We start from the raw sequence: 15,944 nt of genomic DNA, 5'->3' as shown, positions 1-15,944 counted from the left end.
GACAAAGTATCACTCCTTGTGTTATACGCCTCCGATGATTCAGTATCAGTTGACCCATCACTACTAATCGGTCATCATTTTCTATTTCTGTAGCGATCTGAAGGGTCCGAGCCAGCAGAGGGCGCCCCAGAAGGCCCAGACAACACAGAACTCTTTAAGGTGACTTCAATACATCATCATGGTGGTACATGTTCAGGTCTCCTGTGTTCACCTCCTCTCATGACCTCCAGGAACTGGAGCTTCTGAGGAGTCAGGTCCAGACCCAGACGGCCGAAATCAGCCAGCTGAAGACAGAGAACCAGGACTTGCTCAAAAGAGTTGAAACCGGGGTAAAGACACACACATGATCTTTAAATAATATTCAATAATATTCTAATAAATTGTACCTCTTCAGTCTATAGATGCCACCCCGAGTGGAGACGCCTCAGCGGACGCATCCAACATGACAGAAATGGAGAGCAGACTGGCTGCACAAACGTCTGAGATGGAGAGACTCAAAGTGTGTGACTTGCCACAACTTTCTATCATCATTTCTTTCAATCACGTGTTTGATCATGTGCTGCCTACCAGGAGGAGGTCAGGGGCCTGACGCAGGGTCGGGCACATCTGGAGCAGCAGGAGGCCTCGGCCACCAGCTCGGTGGCCATCCTGCAGACGGAGAAAGCCAAGCTCCAAACAGACCTTCAGGAATCCAAGAAGGAGCAGGACGACCTGCTGATGCTGCTGGCTGACCAGGACCAGAAGATCCTCAATCTCAAACAGAGACTCAAAGACTTGGGACAGACGGTAAGACCGACAGGGTTCTTTGTACTTGTCTAACATAGCAGCAAGCGGCATATCATGCTCTGTCTGGACTAACAAAGCTTTGTTGACGTCTATGTACAAACAGCATTTGGGATCATGCAGTTGGAAGTAAAGATACAGTATCTACTCCATCTATACTTTGATATTGTGTTGTTCATACAGAACGGCATTACTGTATGGAGAAAAAGTAGACAAATATGAAAGGGGACACACCTCTGTTATGATTCTGATAATACCGTATTTTTCGGACTATATGTCGCAGTTTTTTTTTTCATAGTTTGGCCGGGGGTCCGACTTATACTCAGGAGCGACTTATGTGTGAAATTATTAACACATTACCTACCGTAAAATATCAAATAATATTATTTATCTCATTCACGTAAGAGACTAGACGTATAAGATTTCATGGGATTTAGCGATTAGGAGTGACAGATTGTTTGGTAAACGTATAGCATGTTCTATATGTTATAGTTATTTGAATGACTCTTACCATAATATGTTACGTTAACATACCAGTTGGTTATTTATGCCTCATATAACGTACACTTATTCAGCCTGTTGTTCACTATTCTTTATTTATTTTAAATTGCCTTTCAAATGTCTATTCTTGGTGTTGGCTTTTATCAAATAAATTTCCCCCAAAAATGCGACTTATACTCCAGTGCGACTTATATATGTTTTTTTTCCCTTCTTTATTGTACATTTTCGGCCGGTGCGACTTATACTCCGAAAAATACGGTACCTTCTCAAAATAATAAAAATATATATCAGGCTTTTCACGATAATAAAAATATTATAATCAAAAAAAAGATTAAAGGGCCGTGCAACGTGCACACAAATTCCTGAAAAAATATTCAAGTATCCTCCCAACACTATTAGTAAAAGGTTCTTCTGTGCAGACAACTACCATATTTTCCAAGCTCCAGGTAATGGTATTTAAGCAGTGATATTTAAGCAGCACCCACCAAATTTTAAAGTGGATAAATATTTTTACATAAATTAACCACACCGAACTATCAGCCGCAGATATATACGAGTGCGAAAGATTTATTTACATTACGTACCGTATTTTTCGGACTATAAGTCGCAGTTTTTTTTCATAGTTTGGCCGGGGGTGCGACTTATACTCAGAGGCGACTTATGTGTGAAATGATTAACACATTAGCGTAAAATATCAAATAATATTATTTATTTCATTCACGTAAGAGACTAGACGTATAAGATTTCATGGGATTTAGCGATTAGGAGTGACAGATTGTTTGGTAAACGTATAGCATGTTCTATATGTTATAGTTATTTGAATGACTCTTACAATAATATGTTACGTTAACATACCAGTTGGTTATTTATGCCTCATATAACGTACACTTATTCAACCTGTTGTTCACTATTCTTTATTTATTTTAAATTGCCTTTCAAATGTCTATTCTTGGTGTTGGCTTTTATCAAATACATTTCCCCCAAAAATGCGACTTATATATGTTTTTTTCCTTCTTTATTATGCATTTTCGGCCGGTGCGACTTATACTCCGGAGCGACTTATACTCCGAAAAATACGGTAATTATTCCAAACAGTGCCACGGTGGCTGTCACACGGCAGTGAAACGGCTGATAAAACAAAACGGAGGTCATCGTCATGGACCCACTAGCTGTAGAAACTAGCTCTCTAATCAGCTAAAAAAACCTTAATAACTCCACAGTGACGTTTGAGAATTTACGAAACTAAAATAATACAAAAAGAAAGCCATTTTAAATTATTAATACTGACAAAGACACTTGTGTTAGCATATTTGCTAATGCTAACAATGCTCCTTTGTTTACATTACGATAGCGTGTACAAATATGCATAAAAACACTCCTACAGACATCACACCTGGGATGGTTTAGTTTGTATGAATTGTTGTAGTTCTATTGTAAAACTTGCAAACATTAGGGGTTGGCAACCCGCGGCTCGAGAGTGGTATGCGGCTCTTGAGCGCCGCCCTAGTGGCTCCCTGGAGCTTTTTCAAAAATGTATGAAAATGGAAAAAGATGAGGGCAAAATATACTTTTTTGTTTTGATATGGTTTCTGTAGGAGGACAAACATGACACAAACATTCCTAATTGTTAAAAAGCCCACTGTTTATATTAAACATGCTTCACTGATGAGAGTGTTTGGCGAGCGCCGTTTTGTCCTACTGATTTTGTGGTCCTTGAAGTCACCGTAGTTTGTTTTTCTTTCTCCGACGCTGCCACAGAAAGACGTGTTTTATGCCACACCTTCTTTGTCTGTTTGTCCACCAAACTTTTCATGCTGTGCCTGAATGCACAAATGTGAGATTTGTTGATGTTATTGACTTGTGTGGAGTAATCAGGCATACTTGGTCAGTGCTTTACTGCAAGCTAATCGATGCTAACATGCTATTTAGGCTAGTTGTATGTACATATTGCATTATGCCTCGTATGTAGGTATCATTCAATTTCCTTTACTTATGTCTTCTGTGTATTTAATTTATATTTGCTCGTCTCGTGACATATTATGTGTATAGCCACCCTTTGCTCTGATTACTGCTTTGCACACCCTTGGCATTCTCTCCATGAGCTTCAAGTACCCATGTGAAGTGAATACCATTTCAGGTGATTACCTCTCGAAGCTCATCAAGAGTGTGCAAAGCATTAATCAGAGCAAGAGGGTGACTATTTTGAAGAAACTAGAATATAAAACATGTTTTCAGTTATTTCACCTTTTTTTGTTAAGTACATACAGTCATGGCCAAAAAATATTGGCACCCCTGCATTTCTGTCAGATAATGCACCACTTCTCCCAGAAAATTGTTGAAATTACAAATGCTTTGGTGTTCACATGTTTATTTATTTTGTTTGCATTAGAACAACACAACAAAAAAAACAAAAAAAGCCAAATCTGATACTCCACAAATGGACTGGACAAAATTATTGGCACCTTTTCAAAATTGTAAGAAATAGTTGTATTCTAAGCATGTGATGCTTCTTTAATTTGTAATTAAAGTCACCTGTAGCAAGTAACAGGTGCTGGCAATATAGAAATCACACTTACAGCCAGGAGAAAAGTCGACTCAACCTTTTTGTTGTGTACCACACTGAGCATGGAGAAAAGAACTCTCAGAAGATTTGAGAACCGAGATTGTGGAAAAGCATGGACAATCTCAATGCTGCTGACACAGAGACATAAAAAAAGCAAGGCTGGAGTTTGCAAAAACTTACCTGAGGAATACAAAATCCTTCTGGGAGAACGTCCTGTGGACATATGAGACTAAAGTGGAGCTTTTTGGTAAAGCACACCATCACACTGTTTACAGAAAACAAAATGAGGCCTTCAAAGAAAAGAACACCATCCCAACAGTCAAACATGGTGGAGGTTATTTGCTGCTTCTTGCCTTGACTGTGTGCATGGCATCATGAAATCTGTGGACTACCAAAGAATTTTGAGACATAATGTAGGACCCAGTGTCAGAAAGCTGGGTGTCCGCCAGAGGTCATGGGTCTTCCAGCAGGACTACGGCCTAAAGCATACTTCAAAATGGCTTAAGACAAAGCACTGGAGAGTTCTGAAGTGGCCATCAATGATCTAAATCCTATAGAACATCTGTGGAGAGAGCTAAACACAGCAGTTGGGAGAAGGCACCCTTCAAATCTGAGACACCTGAAGCAGTTCACAAAAGAAAAGTGGTCCAAAATGACAGTAGCAAGGTGTAAGAAACTCATTGATGGTTACAGGAAGCCTATGATTTCACTTATTTTTTCCAAAGAGTGTGCTACCAAATATTAAGTTGAGGGTGCCAATAATTTTGTCCAGTCTTATTTTTGGAGTTCTGTGTAAAATTCCATCCATCCATTTTCTACCGCTTGTCCCTTTCGGGGTTGCGGGGGGTTTCTGGAGCCTATCTCAGCTGCATTCGGGCGGAAGGCGGGGTACACCCTGGACAAGTCGCCACCTCATCACAGGGCCAACACAGACAGCATTCACACACTAGGGCCAATTTTAGTGTTGCCAATCAACCTATCCCCAGGTGCATGTCTTTGGAGGTGGGAGGAAGCCGGAGCACCCGGAGGGAACCCACGCAGTCACGGGGAGAACATGCAAACTCCACACAGAAAGATACCGAGCCCGGGATTGAACTCAGGACCTTTGTATTGTGAGGCACATGCACTAACCCCTGTTCCGCCGTGCTGCCTATATATATATATATATATATATATATATATATATATATATATATATATATATATATATATATATATACACACACACGTGTGTGTGTTAGAGATGCGCGGATAGGCAATTATTTAATCCGCAACCGCATCACAAAAGTCGTCAACCATCCGCATCCACCCAAACTAACATTTAATCAAAACCGCAACCGCCCGCAACCGCCCATTGTTATATATCTAATATAGACGATGCAAGGCATTAGTGAGGTTATAAAGCTTTTGCCTGTTAAAGAAAGGAGACTGATCCAATTCAGCAGAGACATTCAATGCGTGCCACGCTGTCACGGCCCAGACGCACACCAGTGCGCAATCATCTGGGAGCCGCGCTGAGCGCACCTCCAAGCGCGCTCGCGCCACTCAAACTGCTGCAGGCAGCTGCGTTCTATCTTGTTTTAACATCCTGTGGCACTCTTCTGGGATCACGGCGGACGAAACTGCTCATGCTCAGGGTGTTTGTGGAGGTTCGGGGTTTTGCACAAATGTGATGCACCATGTTAGATGTCCCGGTTTTGTGACTGTCGTAGTCATAAACAGCGTCGCAGCTCTTGCAAATCACGTAGCCAGCATTACTATCATCCTGATTTACAACCTCATAAAAACGAGTCCACGCTGAACTTTTCTGGCCTTTTTTTCCCCTGGTCTTTAGTATTCCCTTTTTTAGTTTGTCGCGTACCACGTTTGCTGCCAGCGTTGCCATCTCTTTTTTTTTTCTTCTTCTGTTGTGGCATATGCTGCAGGTGCCTGCTCATTTTTTCGTATGTGGGTAACAACATTTAACTATGTATATATATTTCCGAATTGGTTTAACTGCCACCCGCCTGAATCTATTTAAAATCAAATTTTTTTTTTTATTTCAACCGCCCGACCCGACCCGAGGATAAAATCTAATTTTTTTTATTTCAACCGCCCGACCCGCGGATAATCCGCGGACTCCGCGGTTGTGTCCGCAAACCGCGCATCTCTAATATATATATATATATATATATATATATATATATATATATATATATATATATATATATATATATATACATGTGTGTGTGTGTGTGTGTGTGTGTGTGTGTGTGTGTGTGTATATATATATATATATATACACATATACATGTGTGTGTGTGTGTGTGTGTGTGTGTGTGTGTGTGTATATATATATATATATATATTATATATCCATCCATCCATTTTCTGCCGCTTGTACCGTTCGGGGTCGCGGGGGTTGCTGGAGCCTATCTCAGCTGCATTGGGGCGGAAGGCAGGGTACACCCTGGACAAGTCACCACCTCATCGCAGGGCCAACTCCGATAGACAGACAACATTCACACTCACATTCACACACTAGGGCCCATTTAGTGTTGCCAATCAACCTATCCCCAGGTGCATGTCTTTGGACATATACATATTAGTAGAGAAGTCTATTATTATTTCAGCATTAATTTTCAATATTATTTTGAAGCTATTATTAATTCATTTAATAATTGAAAAAAAACAACCGACATAAATAAAACTTTTAAGTATAAACACTAACGTGAATAACATTGTATAACATTATTGTATATGTTAAAACAGCATTATGCTAAGTAATAAATCCCTAATATAAAAATATATCTACGTGAATCTTTGGGAACCACACGATTAGTTTCAATTCCGGGGGGTAATGATTAAATTTAGAATCGATTCTCGATTCAAAATCAATACTTTTTTAAAATAACATTGCATGCCATTTCTTTGATTACCTACATTCCACCATAAAATAGATGAACTGCTCTGATAAATTACTAAAAAATTACTAAAATTACTAAAAATATTTTTTTTCATTTTTTTTTTTTTTTATAAATACAATTCTACCCAAACATTTAATAAAGTCAAATACAAATAAGGCAACAAGAAAAGTATCCAACATTTTTCTACAGTAAATCTGTACAGCAGATATGGGCAACTACAACAACAGTGTGATTTGCCCGAGTGGCTGGACAGGACAGATTAAAAAAAAAAAAGAAAAATCGATTTTTGATTTGTTTGAATTGATTGAAAAACGTGACAAATAAGAATCACGATTAATTCAAAAATCTTTTCTTTTTTTTGACATCCCTAATAATTATGTGTTAGGAAGCTGTTTGATTTTATGTTTTCATTACAGTATGTTAAATGTTAATTTTGTACAATAGAGAGAAATAGATTTTTTACCTGAATATTAGAGATGTCCGATAATAGGCGGGGTACACCCTGGACAAGTCGCCACCTCATCACAGGGCCAACACAGATAGACAGACAACATTCACACACTAGGGACCATTTAGTGTTGCCAATCAACCTATCCCCAGGTGCATGTTAGTTGTCTTTCGGCCGTTGGCCCAATTTTTTTCAACCCAATGCGGCCCCAAAGTTTCCGAACAATACCCCAATTTCACTTTTTATACAGAAAAGTCTGAGAAAAATCCAGGCTTTTAGCACCTCCATTATAGCACTTCCCCTTACCTGAGAAGGCGGGAAAATCGCAGACTCAAACTTCCAGCTTTCCTCCATTTGGTGTCAGTGCTGTGACACAGGGAACAGGCAAACTCTGTCTTGTGCAGTGTTGGGTTAGTTACTGAAAACTAGTTACAGTTACTAGTTACTTTATTTCAAAAGTAACTCAATTACTAACTCAGTTACTTACACCAAAAAGTAATGCGTTACTGTGAAAAGTAACTATTTAGTTACTTCTTTTTTTCTTCTTTTTTTTTTAAAACTCCCATTAATGCCCTTTTTGCCTTCATTTCAGTACTGTTATTGCACTGGAGAATAATACAATCTGTTGATCAACTTGACATACATTTTTATTTTCCTTTTAACATAATTAATGAAAAACAGTGCAACATAAAAAGGCATTCCTCCTTTCTTTAAACTTGGACCAATGACCATGAATAAAAAACAAGTTAAAGTGCAACATAAGAAGAAACATCATCTTCCTTGAAACATAAAGCCTGACATCTGGAGTGATGCTGCTGTCTTCCACACTTGGAGCCATGGATTGTAGAATACTTGTTTTCAGTGGCAGGATCATTGACACAGATGGTGAAGTTTCAGTGCTCAGTAGAGATGGAACACTTTTGAGGGGTTTAAGCACCTGGAGGACCTCCTCTGCCACTCTCACATCGTCATCAGAGAGGGTGATGATGTCTTTGACATTTGTCTTCAGGGTGTTGTGGGTCAATGCAGAGTATACAGCTGCCTGCTGCTCCAACATATCATAAATGGAGTTCCACCTCGTTGGGACATCATGTATGAGCAGGCAGCTTTAGCATTTCTTGCTTGGTCTTAAGCACATGAGCAGCTGTTGTGCTTGGGTGGAAGTAAGAAACCTTCCTGATCCTCCCAAAGAGGCGCTCCATCCTATTGACTGAGATTCCCTTCTGTGATGCCAAATTCACTACATGTGCAAAGCACCTATCTGTGGTCCCAGTCCTGCCTCATTCTCTGTAATTATTTGATTTTTGGCATTATCACGTGTGACTGGGATATCTTTATCTTCCATTCCTCCACTGCTTGTGTCAGTACCTGCGCAAGGTGACTCTCTTCTCATCTCCCAGTCTGCTGTGATGAAGTGAGCGCTTATAGTTCCGCTGGATGTCCAGCCGTCTGTCATGATGCTCGGGATAGTTCATCCACAACTTTTTTCTTCTCCTGCTCATAAAGATCTGGCACAATCTTATTGCTGAAGTGGGTGCGCGACGGGATGTCGTAACGTGGTTCAAGCACGTTCAGCATGTGTTTAAAACCCTCGTTTTGCACAACCGAGTCTGCACTTATAAACACACCGATTCAATGGCGGGGGCGTTCAAGCTCCTCCGTTACTCCGCTCGCCATGACCACGCTGTGTGTAGACTGAACGTGCCAACAACTTTTTTTCCCCACACCCACACCCACACCCACACACACATAGACCGCGCCTCTTTTCTTCTCTCCGGCTTGTGACAGAGGAAGATTCAGAAGAACGACACCGCAGCGCTTCTGTTTCTAGCCGATACTACATCAAAAGTAACGTAAAATAACGCAGTAACGCATCATGTAGTAACGGTAACTAAATTACCGTACTGAATAAAAAAAAATAACGCGTTAGATTACTAGTTACCGCCGAAACTAACGGCGTTACAGTAACGCGTTACAAAGTAACGCGTTAGTCCCAACACTGGTCTTGTGTGACACTTTTGTGACACTCTCTTTCCAGGTGGAAGATGAGGACGACCTGGACACCATGAGGGACCAAACAGATGAAGACGAGGAGGAAGATGAGGACGAGGACTAAGACAACTCTGCAGGAACTATATATAAAAAAAAGGACGTGAACGAGAAACGAGGACTTTGATTATGAAGCAGGTTTCTCTCCAGCGGCCATGTTTTCTTCACTTTACTGTCACACAGCACATGTACACCATTAGCAACAACAAAGGTCTTTTAAGTAGTCAGTGCGTTCATCTCGGCTATTTTTATCACCACTTGGGATGACTTGGACTTCTTGTAACGTGTCGTCATAGTCCAAAGCTGAAACGTAGAAAAAGAAAGGCGTAGCATCATTTTTCTCTTTGTTTCAGTATTTCCCCAACATCCATTCATGTTCCGCTCTGCGATATGCTGCAAAAACTGACGGACGAGATGTACAAATAAAAGAAAAAAAAAGAAGATATTTTTGTCATCGGGCTTCTGTACGATAATGTGTAACTTAAAATGTTTACGAGCCACGTTGAAATAATCTATTAACGCCTATGATGGAGGACTAATTGTTGGTAAATTAAATTTGACTAAATCATCTTGATGGTTTGCTCTCATGTGTTCATACTGCTGTTTAGAACAAAGCAAGATTGGAGACATGGGTGTGTCCTCAGCAGCTGTGCAGTTACAGCTTGCCAACACCAGAGGGTGACAAACTCCTTCCTAAAAATAAAATGCGTCAAGCGTTGCAGTATGTTCTAAAAATATATCTCACTACTTCTTTTTGGGGACACATCACCTTACCTTTTTTGGAAAACATCATTTTCACTGCATCATTGATATGTTGAAGTTGAACTTGTTACAATACAATTTATGACATGCTAAATAATTAACTGTTTTTTTTTTGGTTTTTTTTTACCTTAAAACAAGTTAAAATATTCAGCCATTCAATATATTATTTTTCATACATATGTTGTGCTTTTAAAGATATTCCTGTTCTGACATTGAAGTGGAAAAACTAATATAAAATGATTTTAGATGTATTTATTACAACTGTTATCGTGCAAAAATAAATATATGCCATTATTTGGACAATGGTTCTTTTACAAAAAAAATAAATAAATATGAATCCAGGGTTTTGATCCATGCTCAAATTAAATAGATTAGGCATATTAATTACAGTGTCAGAGGAAGAAAAAATAAAACACTCCAATCTCTACATACAGAAAATCATAATTACCAAATTGTACAGACACAGCATACAACTTATAGCAAAACAAAAACTATTTTGTTAAGTTAAAGTACCAATGATTGTCACACACACACACATTAGGTGTGGTGAAATGTGTCCTCTGCATTTGACCCATCACCCTTGTTCACCCCCCTGGTAGGTGAGGAGAGCAGTGAGCAGCAGCGGTGGCCGCGCCCGGAAATCATTTTTTGGTGATTTAACCCCCAATTCCAACCCCTTGATGCTGAGTGCCAAGCAGGGAGGTAATGGCTCCCATTTTTATAGTCTTTGGTATGACTCGGCCGGGGTTTGAACTCACAACCTACCGTGTTTTTCGGAGTATAAGTCGCTCCGGAGTATAAGTCGCACCGGCCGAAAATGCATAATAAAGAAGGAAAATAGGTAGTAGATAGTATAAGTCGCACTGGAGTATAAGTCGCATTTTTGGGGGAAATTTATTTGATAAAAGCCAACACCAAGAATAGACATTTGAAAGGCAATTTAAAATAAAAAAAGAATAGTGAACAACGGGCTGAATAAGTGTACGTTATATGAGGCATAAATAACCAACTGAGAACGTGCCTGAAATTGTTTAAATGTTAAAATTGTTTGAATACGTAGGCCTATGTCATGTTATATGAATTTGGCGTATTCGGCTGGAAAATTGTCCAAAAAGATGTTTTGATGGTGGAATGGTTGAAATGCATTGAAAAATATGGGAGAAGTAGTCGCCAGAATTGGCCAATGGGTGCAGAAAGTACAAAAGTAAATGCTGTGGGCAAGATGTGTGAAGCGCTCATGAACAAACAACCAACACAACAGGAAGTGCCACCAAAAGAAAAGCACAGGACAGGAACCAACACAAAACGCCAACAAATCTTTTTGTACACGCACATTATGTTATAGGTAGCGATGTAACGATATCATACTTGCCAACCCTCCCGAATTTTCCGGGAGACTCCCGAAATTCAGCGCCTCTCCCAAAAACCTCCCGGGACAAATATTCTCCCGAAAATCTCCCGATTTTCAGCCGGAGCTGGAAGCCACGCCCCCTCCAGCTCCATGCGGACCTGAGTGAGGACAGCCTTTTTTCATGACGGGAGGACAACAGGGTGACAAGAACTAAATCATCCAGTCTAGAGATAAATTGTATTACTATGTTTATTTTACCTAAAAATAAATATATTTATTAATTAAAAAAATAAAATAAAATAAATCAATTTTTACCATATTTTGCTAAAAACATCAAAATTAATTGTATTTTTATTTGTATTATTTTGTGACTCCTTATTACATCCAGCCATAGAATTATACATTAAAATAAACATATTTGAAATAATTGATTTTAAATTATCATAATAATTCATTTAAAATGACCATATTTAATTATTAAAATAATTGCTTGTTTATCAACAACTTTAGCATTTTATTCATTACATTTTGAAACTCTCAGAAGCCAAGTTATGTTATATTCCTTAATATTTATTTATGCAAGTTTGAAGTATCAATCATCTAAACACAGTTTTGTTTGCATATTTTCAGGATGTAGATATCTATATATATATATATATATATATATATATATATATATATATATATATATATATATGAAATACTTGACTTGGTGAATTCTAGCTGTCAATATACTCCTCCCCTCTTAACCACGCCCCCAACCACGCCCCGCCCCACCCACGACCACGCCCCCATCCCCCACCTCCCGAAATCGGAGGTCTCAAGGTTGGCAAGTATGAACGATATGCACATTTCATATCACGGTTATCATTATTACCGTTGTATTGTTTAATGTGCTTAAAAAGTAAAAACTCAAATATTTAACCAGGTTGTATTTTTTAAAAATAAATAGACACACAGTATACTTTTTTGGCAGAGAAACTTTATTCTTCTGGCTTCATAAGAGCCATATTATTTTTGTTTTCGCGTTTGAATATGTTTATCTTCCTCCATTTTAATGTTGTAAACAATTTAGAACGCTTTTTTTTAATGAATGTGAATTGGGAGATCGCTTCAGTGGAATTGCTAAATCCCATGAAATCTTATACGTCTAGTCTCTTACGTGAATGAGATAAATAATATTATAATGTGTTAATCATTTCACACATAAGTCGCTCCTGAGTATAAGTCGCACCCCCGGCCAAACTATGAAAAAAAACTGCCACTTATAGTCCGAAAAATACGGTGAAACCATTGCAATGAAGTAATAAAAAATTGGATATTTAAAAAAAAAAAAAGAAGACATTTTTACTTTTGAATATTTTTAAAGTAAAGTAAAGAAAGGCATTTTACATTTTTTTATTTAAGCTAGTTTTTTGACCCATAATCACTTTTTTAAATGACAAATTTTTTGGAGCATAACGTGCATACTTGCCAACCCTCCCGAATTTTCCGGGAGACTCCCGAAGTTCCGCGCCTCTCCCCGAAAACCTCCCGGGACAAATATTCTCCCGAAAATCTCCCGATTTTCAGCCGGAGCTGGAAGCCACGCCCCCTCCAGCTCCACGCGGACCTGAGTGAGGACAGCCTTTTTTCATGACGGGAGGACAACAGGGTGACAAGAACTAAATCATCCAGACTAGAGATAAATTGTATTATTATGTTTATTTTACCTAAAAATAAATATATTTATTAATTAAAAAAAAACAAAAAACTAAATAAATTTGTACTATATTTTGCTAAAAACATCAAAATTAATTGTATTTTTATTTGTATTTTTTTGTGACTCCTTATTACATCCAGCCAAAATAAACATATTTGAAATAATTGATTTTAAATTATCATAATAATTCATTTAAAATGACCATATTTAATTATTAAAATAATTGCTTGTTTATCAACAACTTTAGCATTTTATTCATTACATTTTGAAACTCTCAGAAGCCAAGTTATGTTATATTCCTTAATATTTATTTATGTAAGTTTGAAGTATCAATTATCTAAACACAGTTTTGTTTGCATATTTTCAGGATGTAGATATATATATATATATATATATATATGTGTATGAAATACTTGACTTGGTGAATTCTAGCTGTCAATATACTCCTCCCCTCTTAACCACGCCCCCAACCACGCCCCGCCCCACCCCCGACCACGCCCCCACCTCCCGAAATCGGAGGTCTCAAGGTTGGCAAGTATGAACGATATGCACATTTCATATCACGGTTATCATTATTACCGTTGTATTGTTTAATGTGCTTAAAAAGTAAAAACTCAAATATTTAACCAGGTTGTATTTAAAAAAAATAAATAGACACACAGTATACTTTTTTGGCAGAGAAACTTTATTCTTCTGGCTTCATAAGAGCCATATTATTTTTGAATATGTTTATCTTCCTCCATTTTAATGTTGTAAACAATTTAGAACGCTTTTTTTTAAATTAATGTGAATTGGGAGATCGCTTCAGTGGAATGCTAAATCCCATGAAATCTTATACGTCTAGTCTCTTACGTGAATGAGATAAATAATATTATTTGATATTTTACGCTAATGTGTCAATAATTTGACACATAAGTCGCTCCTGAGTATAAGTCGCACCCCCGGCCAAACTATGAAAAAAAACTGCCAATTATAGTCCGAAAAATACGGTGAAACCATTGCAATGAAGTAATAAAAAATTGGATATATTTTTTTTCAAAAAAGAAGAAATTTTTACTTTTGAATATTTTTAAAGTAAAGTAAAGAAAGGCATTTTACATTTTTTTATTTTTTTTATTTAAGCTAATTTTTTGACCCATAATCACTTTTTCAAATGACACATTTTTTGGAGCATAACGTGCATACTTGCCAACCCGCCCGAATTTTCCGGGAGACTCCCGAAATTCAGCGCCTCTCCCCAAAACCTCCCGGGACGAATATTCTCCCGAAAATCTCCCGATTTTCAGCCGGAGCTGGAAGCCACGCCCCCTCCAGCTCCATGCGGACCTGAGTGAGGACAGCCTTTTTTCACGACGGGAGGACAACAGGGTGACAAGAACTAAATCATCCAGACTAGAGATAAATTGTATTATTATATTTATTTTACCTAAAAATAAATATATTTATTAATTAAAATTTTTTTTTTTACTACATTTTGCTAAAAACATCAAAATTAATTGTATTTTTATTTGTATTATTTTGCGACTCCTTATTACATCCAGCCATAGAATTATACATTAAAATAAACATATTTGAAATAATTGATTTTAAATTATCATAATAATTCATTTAAAATGACCATATTTAATTATTAAAATAATTGCTTGTTTATCAACAACTTTAGCATTTTATTCATTACATTTGTTATATTCCTTAATATTTATTTATGCAAGTTTGAAGTATCAATTATCTAAACACAGTTTTGTTTGCATATTTTCAGGATGTAGATATCTATATATATATATACAGAAATATATATATATGTATATATATATATATATATATATATATATATATATATATTAGAGATGCGCGGATAGGCAATTATTTCATTCGCAACCGCATCAGAAAGTCGTCAACCATCCGCAATCCACCCGATCTAACATTTGATCAGAACCGCATCCGCCCGCCATCCGCCCGTTGTTATATATCTAATATAGACGATGTGAGGTTATAAAGCTTTTGCCTGTTAAAGAAAGGAGACTGATCCAATGCAGCACAGACATTCGCGTGCCACGCTGTCACGACCCAGACGCACACCAGTGCGCAATCATATGGGAGCCGCGCTGAGCGCACCTCCAAGCGCGTCTCGCTGCCGGCGACGGCCGGGTATGGGCCCGACGCTCCAGCGCCATCCATTTTCAGGGCTAGTTGATTCGGCAGGTGGGTTGTTACACACTCCTTAGCGGGTTCCGACGTCCATGGCCACCGTCCTAGCTGCTGTCTATATCAACCAGGGTGAGCCCCACCCCTTTCGTGAGCGCACTGCGCGCGGAGTGACCCCTGTTACGCGCCCCCGGCAACAGGGGTGGCGGGCAGGTAAGCTGCTTACCTGCTGCGCGTGACGCCGGCCGCGGCGAAGGCGGACGAGGCGGGGTGTCGGTGCGGTGGGCGCGGTGGTGACTCTGGACGTGCGTCGGGCCCTTCTCGCGGATCGCCTCAGCTACGGCTCCCGGAGGGGCCCTCTCGGGGGAAGGGGCCTCGGTCCCGGACCCCGGCGAGGCGTCCCTTCTCCGCTCCGTAAAAGTGTCCATCTCTTTTTTTTTTTTTTCTTCTGTTGTGGCATATGCTGCAGGTGCCTGCTCGTTTTTCGTATGTGGGTAACAACATTTAACTATGTATATATATTTCCCAATTGGTTTAACTGCCACCCGCCTGAATCTATTTAAAATCTAATTTTTTCTATTTCAACCGCCCGACCCGACCCGACCCGACCCGACTAGCGGATAAAATCTAATTTTTTTAAATTTCATCCGCCCGATCCGCGGATAATCCGCGGACTCCGCGGTTGTGCCCGCAAACCGCGCATCTCTAATATATATATATATATATATATATAT

The 15,944-nt window shown here is 38.7% G+C and overlaps 1 protein-coding gene across 6 annotated transcripts in view; it reads left to right on the top strand.

Moving 5' to 3' along the window:
* uso1 (USO1 vesicle transport factor) overlaps window positions 1–9,818 on the top strand; it is a 57,450-nt gene extending 47,632 nt beyond the window's left edge. For 5 of the 6 annotated variants that reach the window (XR_009810065.1, XR_009810064.1, XR_009810062.1 and 2 more), the window contains 2 exons: window positions 94–329; window positions 395–499. Coding sequence is in view for 1 of the 6 variants with exons in the window: in XM_061922956.1 (XP_061778940.1) it covers window positions 94–159; window positions 231–329; window positions 395–499; window positions 571–786; window positions 9,240–9,317 (564 nt within the window). In the remaining 5 variants the exon portion in view is untranslated. Of the gene's footprint in view, window positions 1–93; window positions 330–394; window positions 500–570; window positions 787–9,239 lie in introns of those variants that run through there. The other variant, XM_061922956.1, reaches the window with a different exon arrangement.
* Window positions 9,819–15,944: the final 6,126 nt, after the last annotated feature.

Source organism: Nerophis lumbriciformis, linkage group LG27 (assembly GCF_033978685.3).
Source record: "Nerophis lumbriciformis linkage group LG27, RoL_Nlum_v2.1, whole genome shotgun sequence".
Classification (NCBI taxonomy): domain Eukaryota; kingdom Metazoa; phylum Chordata; class Actinopteri; order Syngnathiformes; family Syngnathidae; genus Nerophis; species Nerophis lumbriciformis.
The sequence above is the reverse complement of the archived record's forward strand: the minus strand, read 5'-3'. Positions and strand labels throughout refer to the sequence as shown.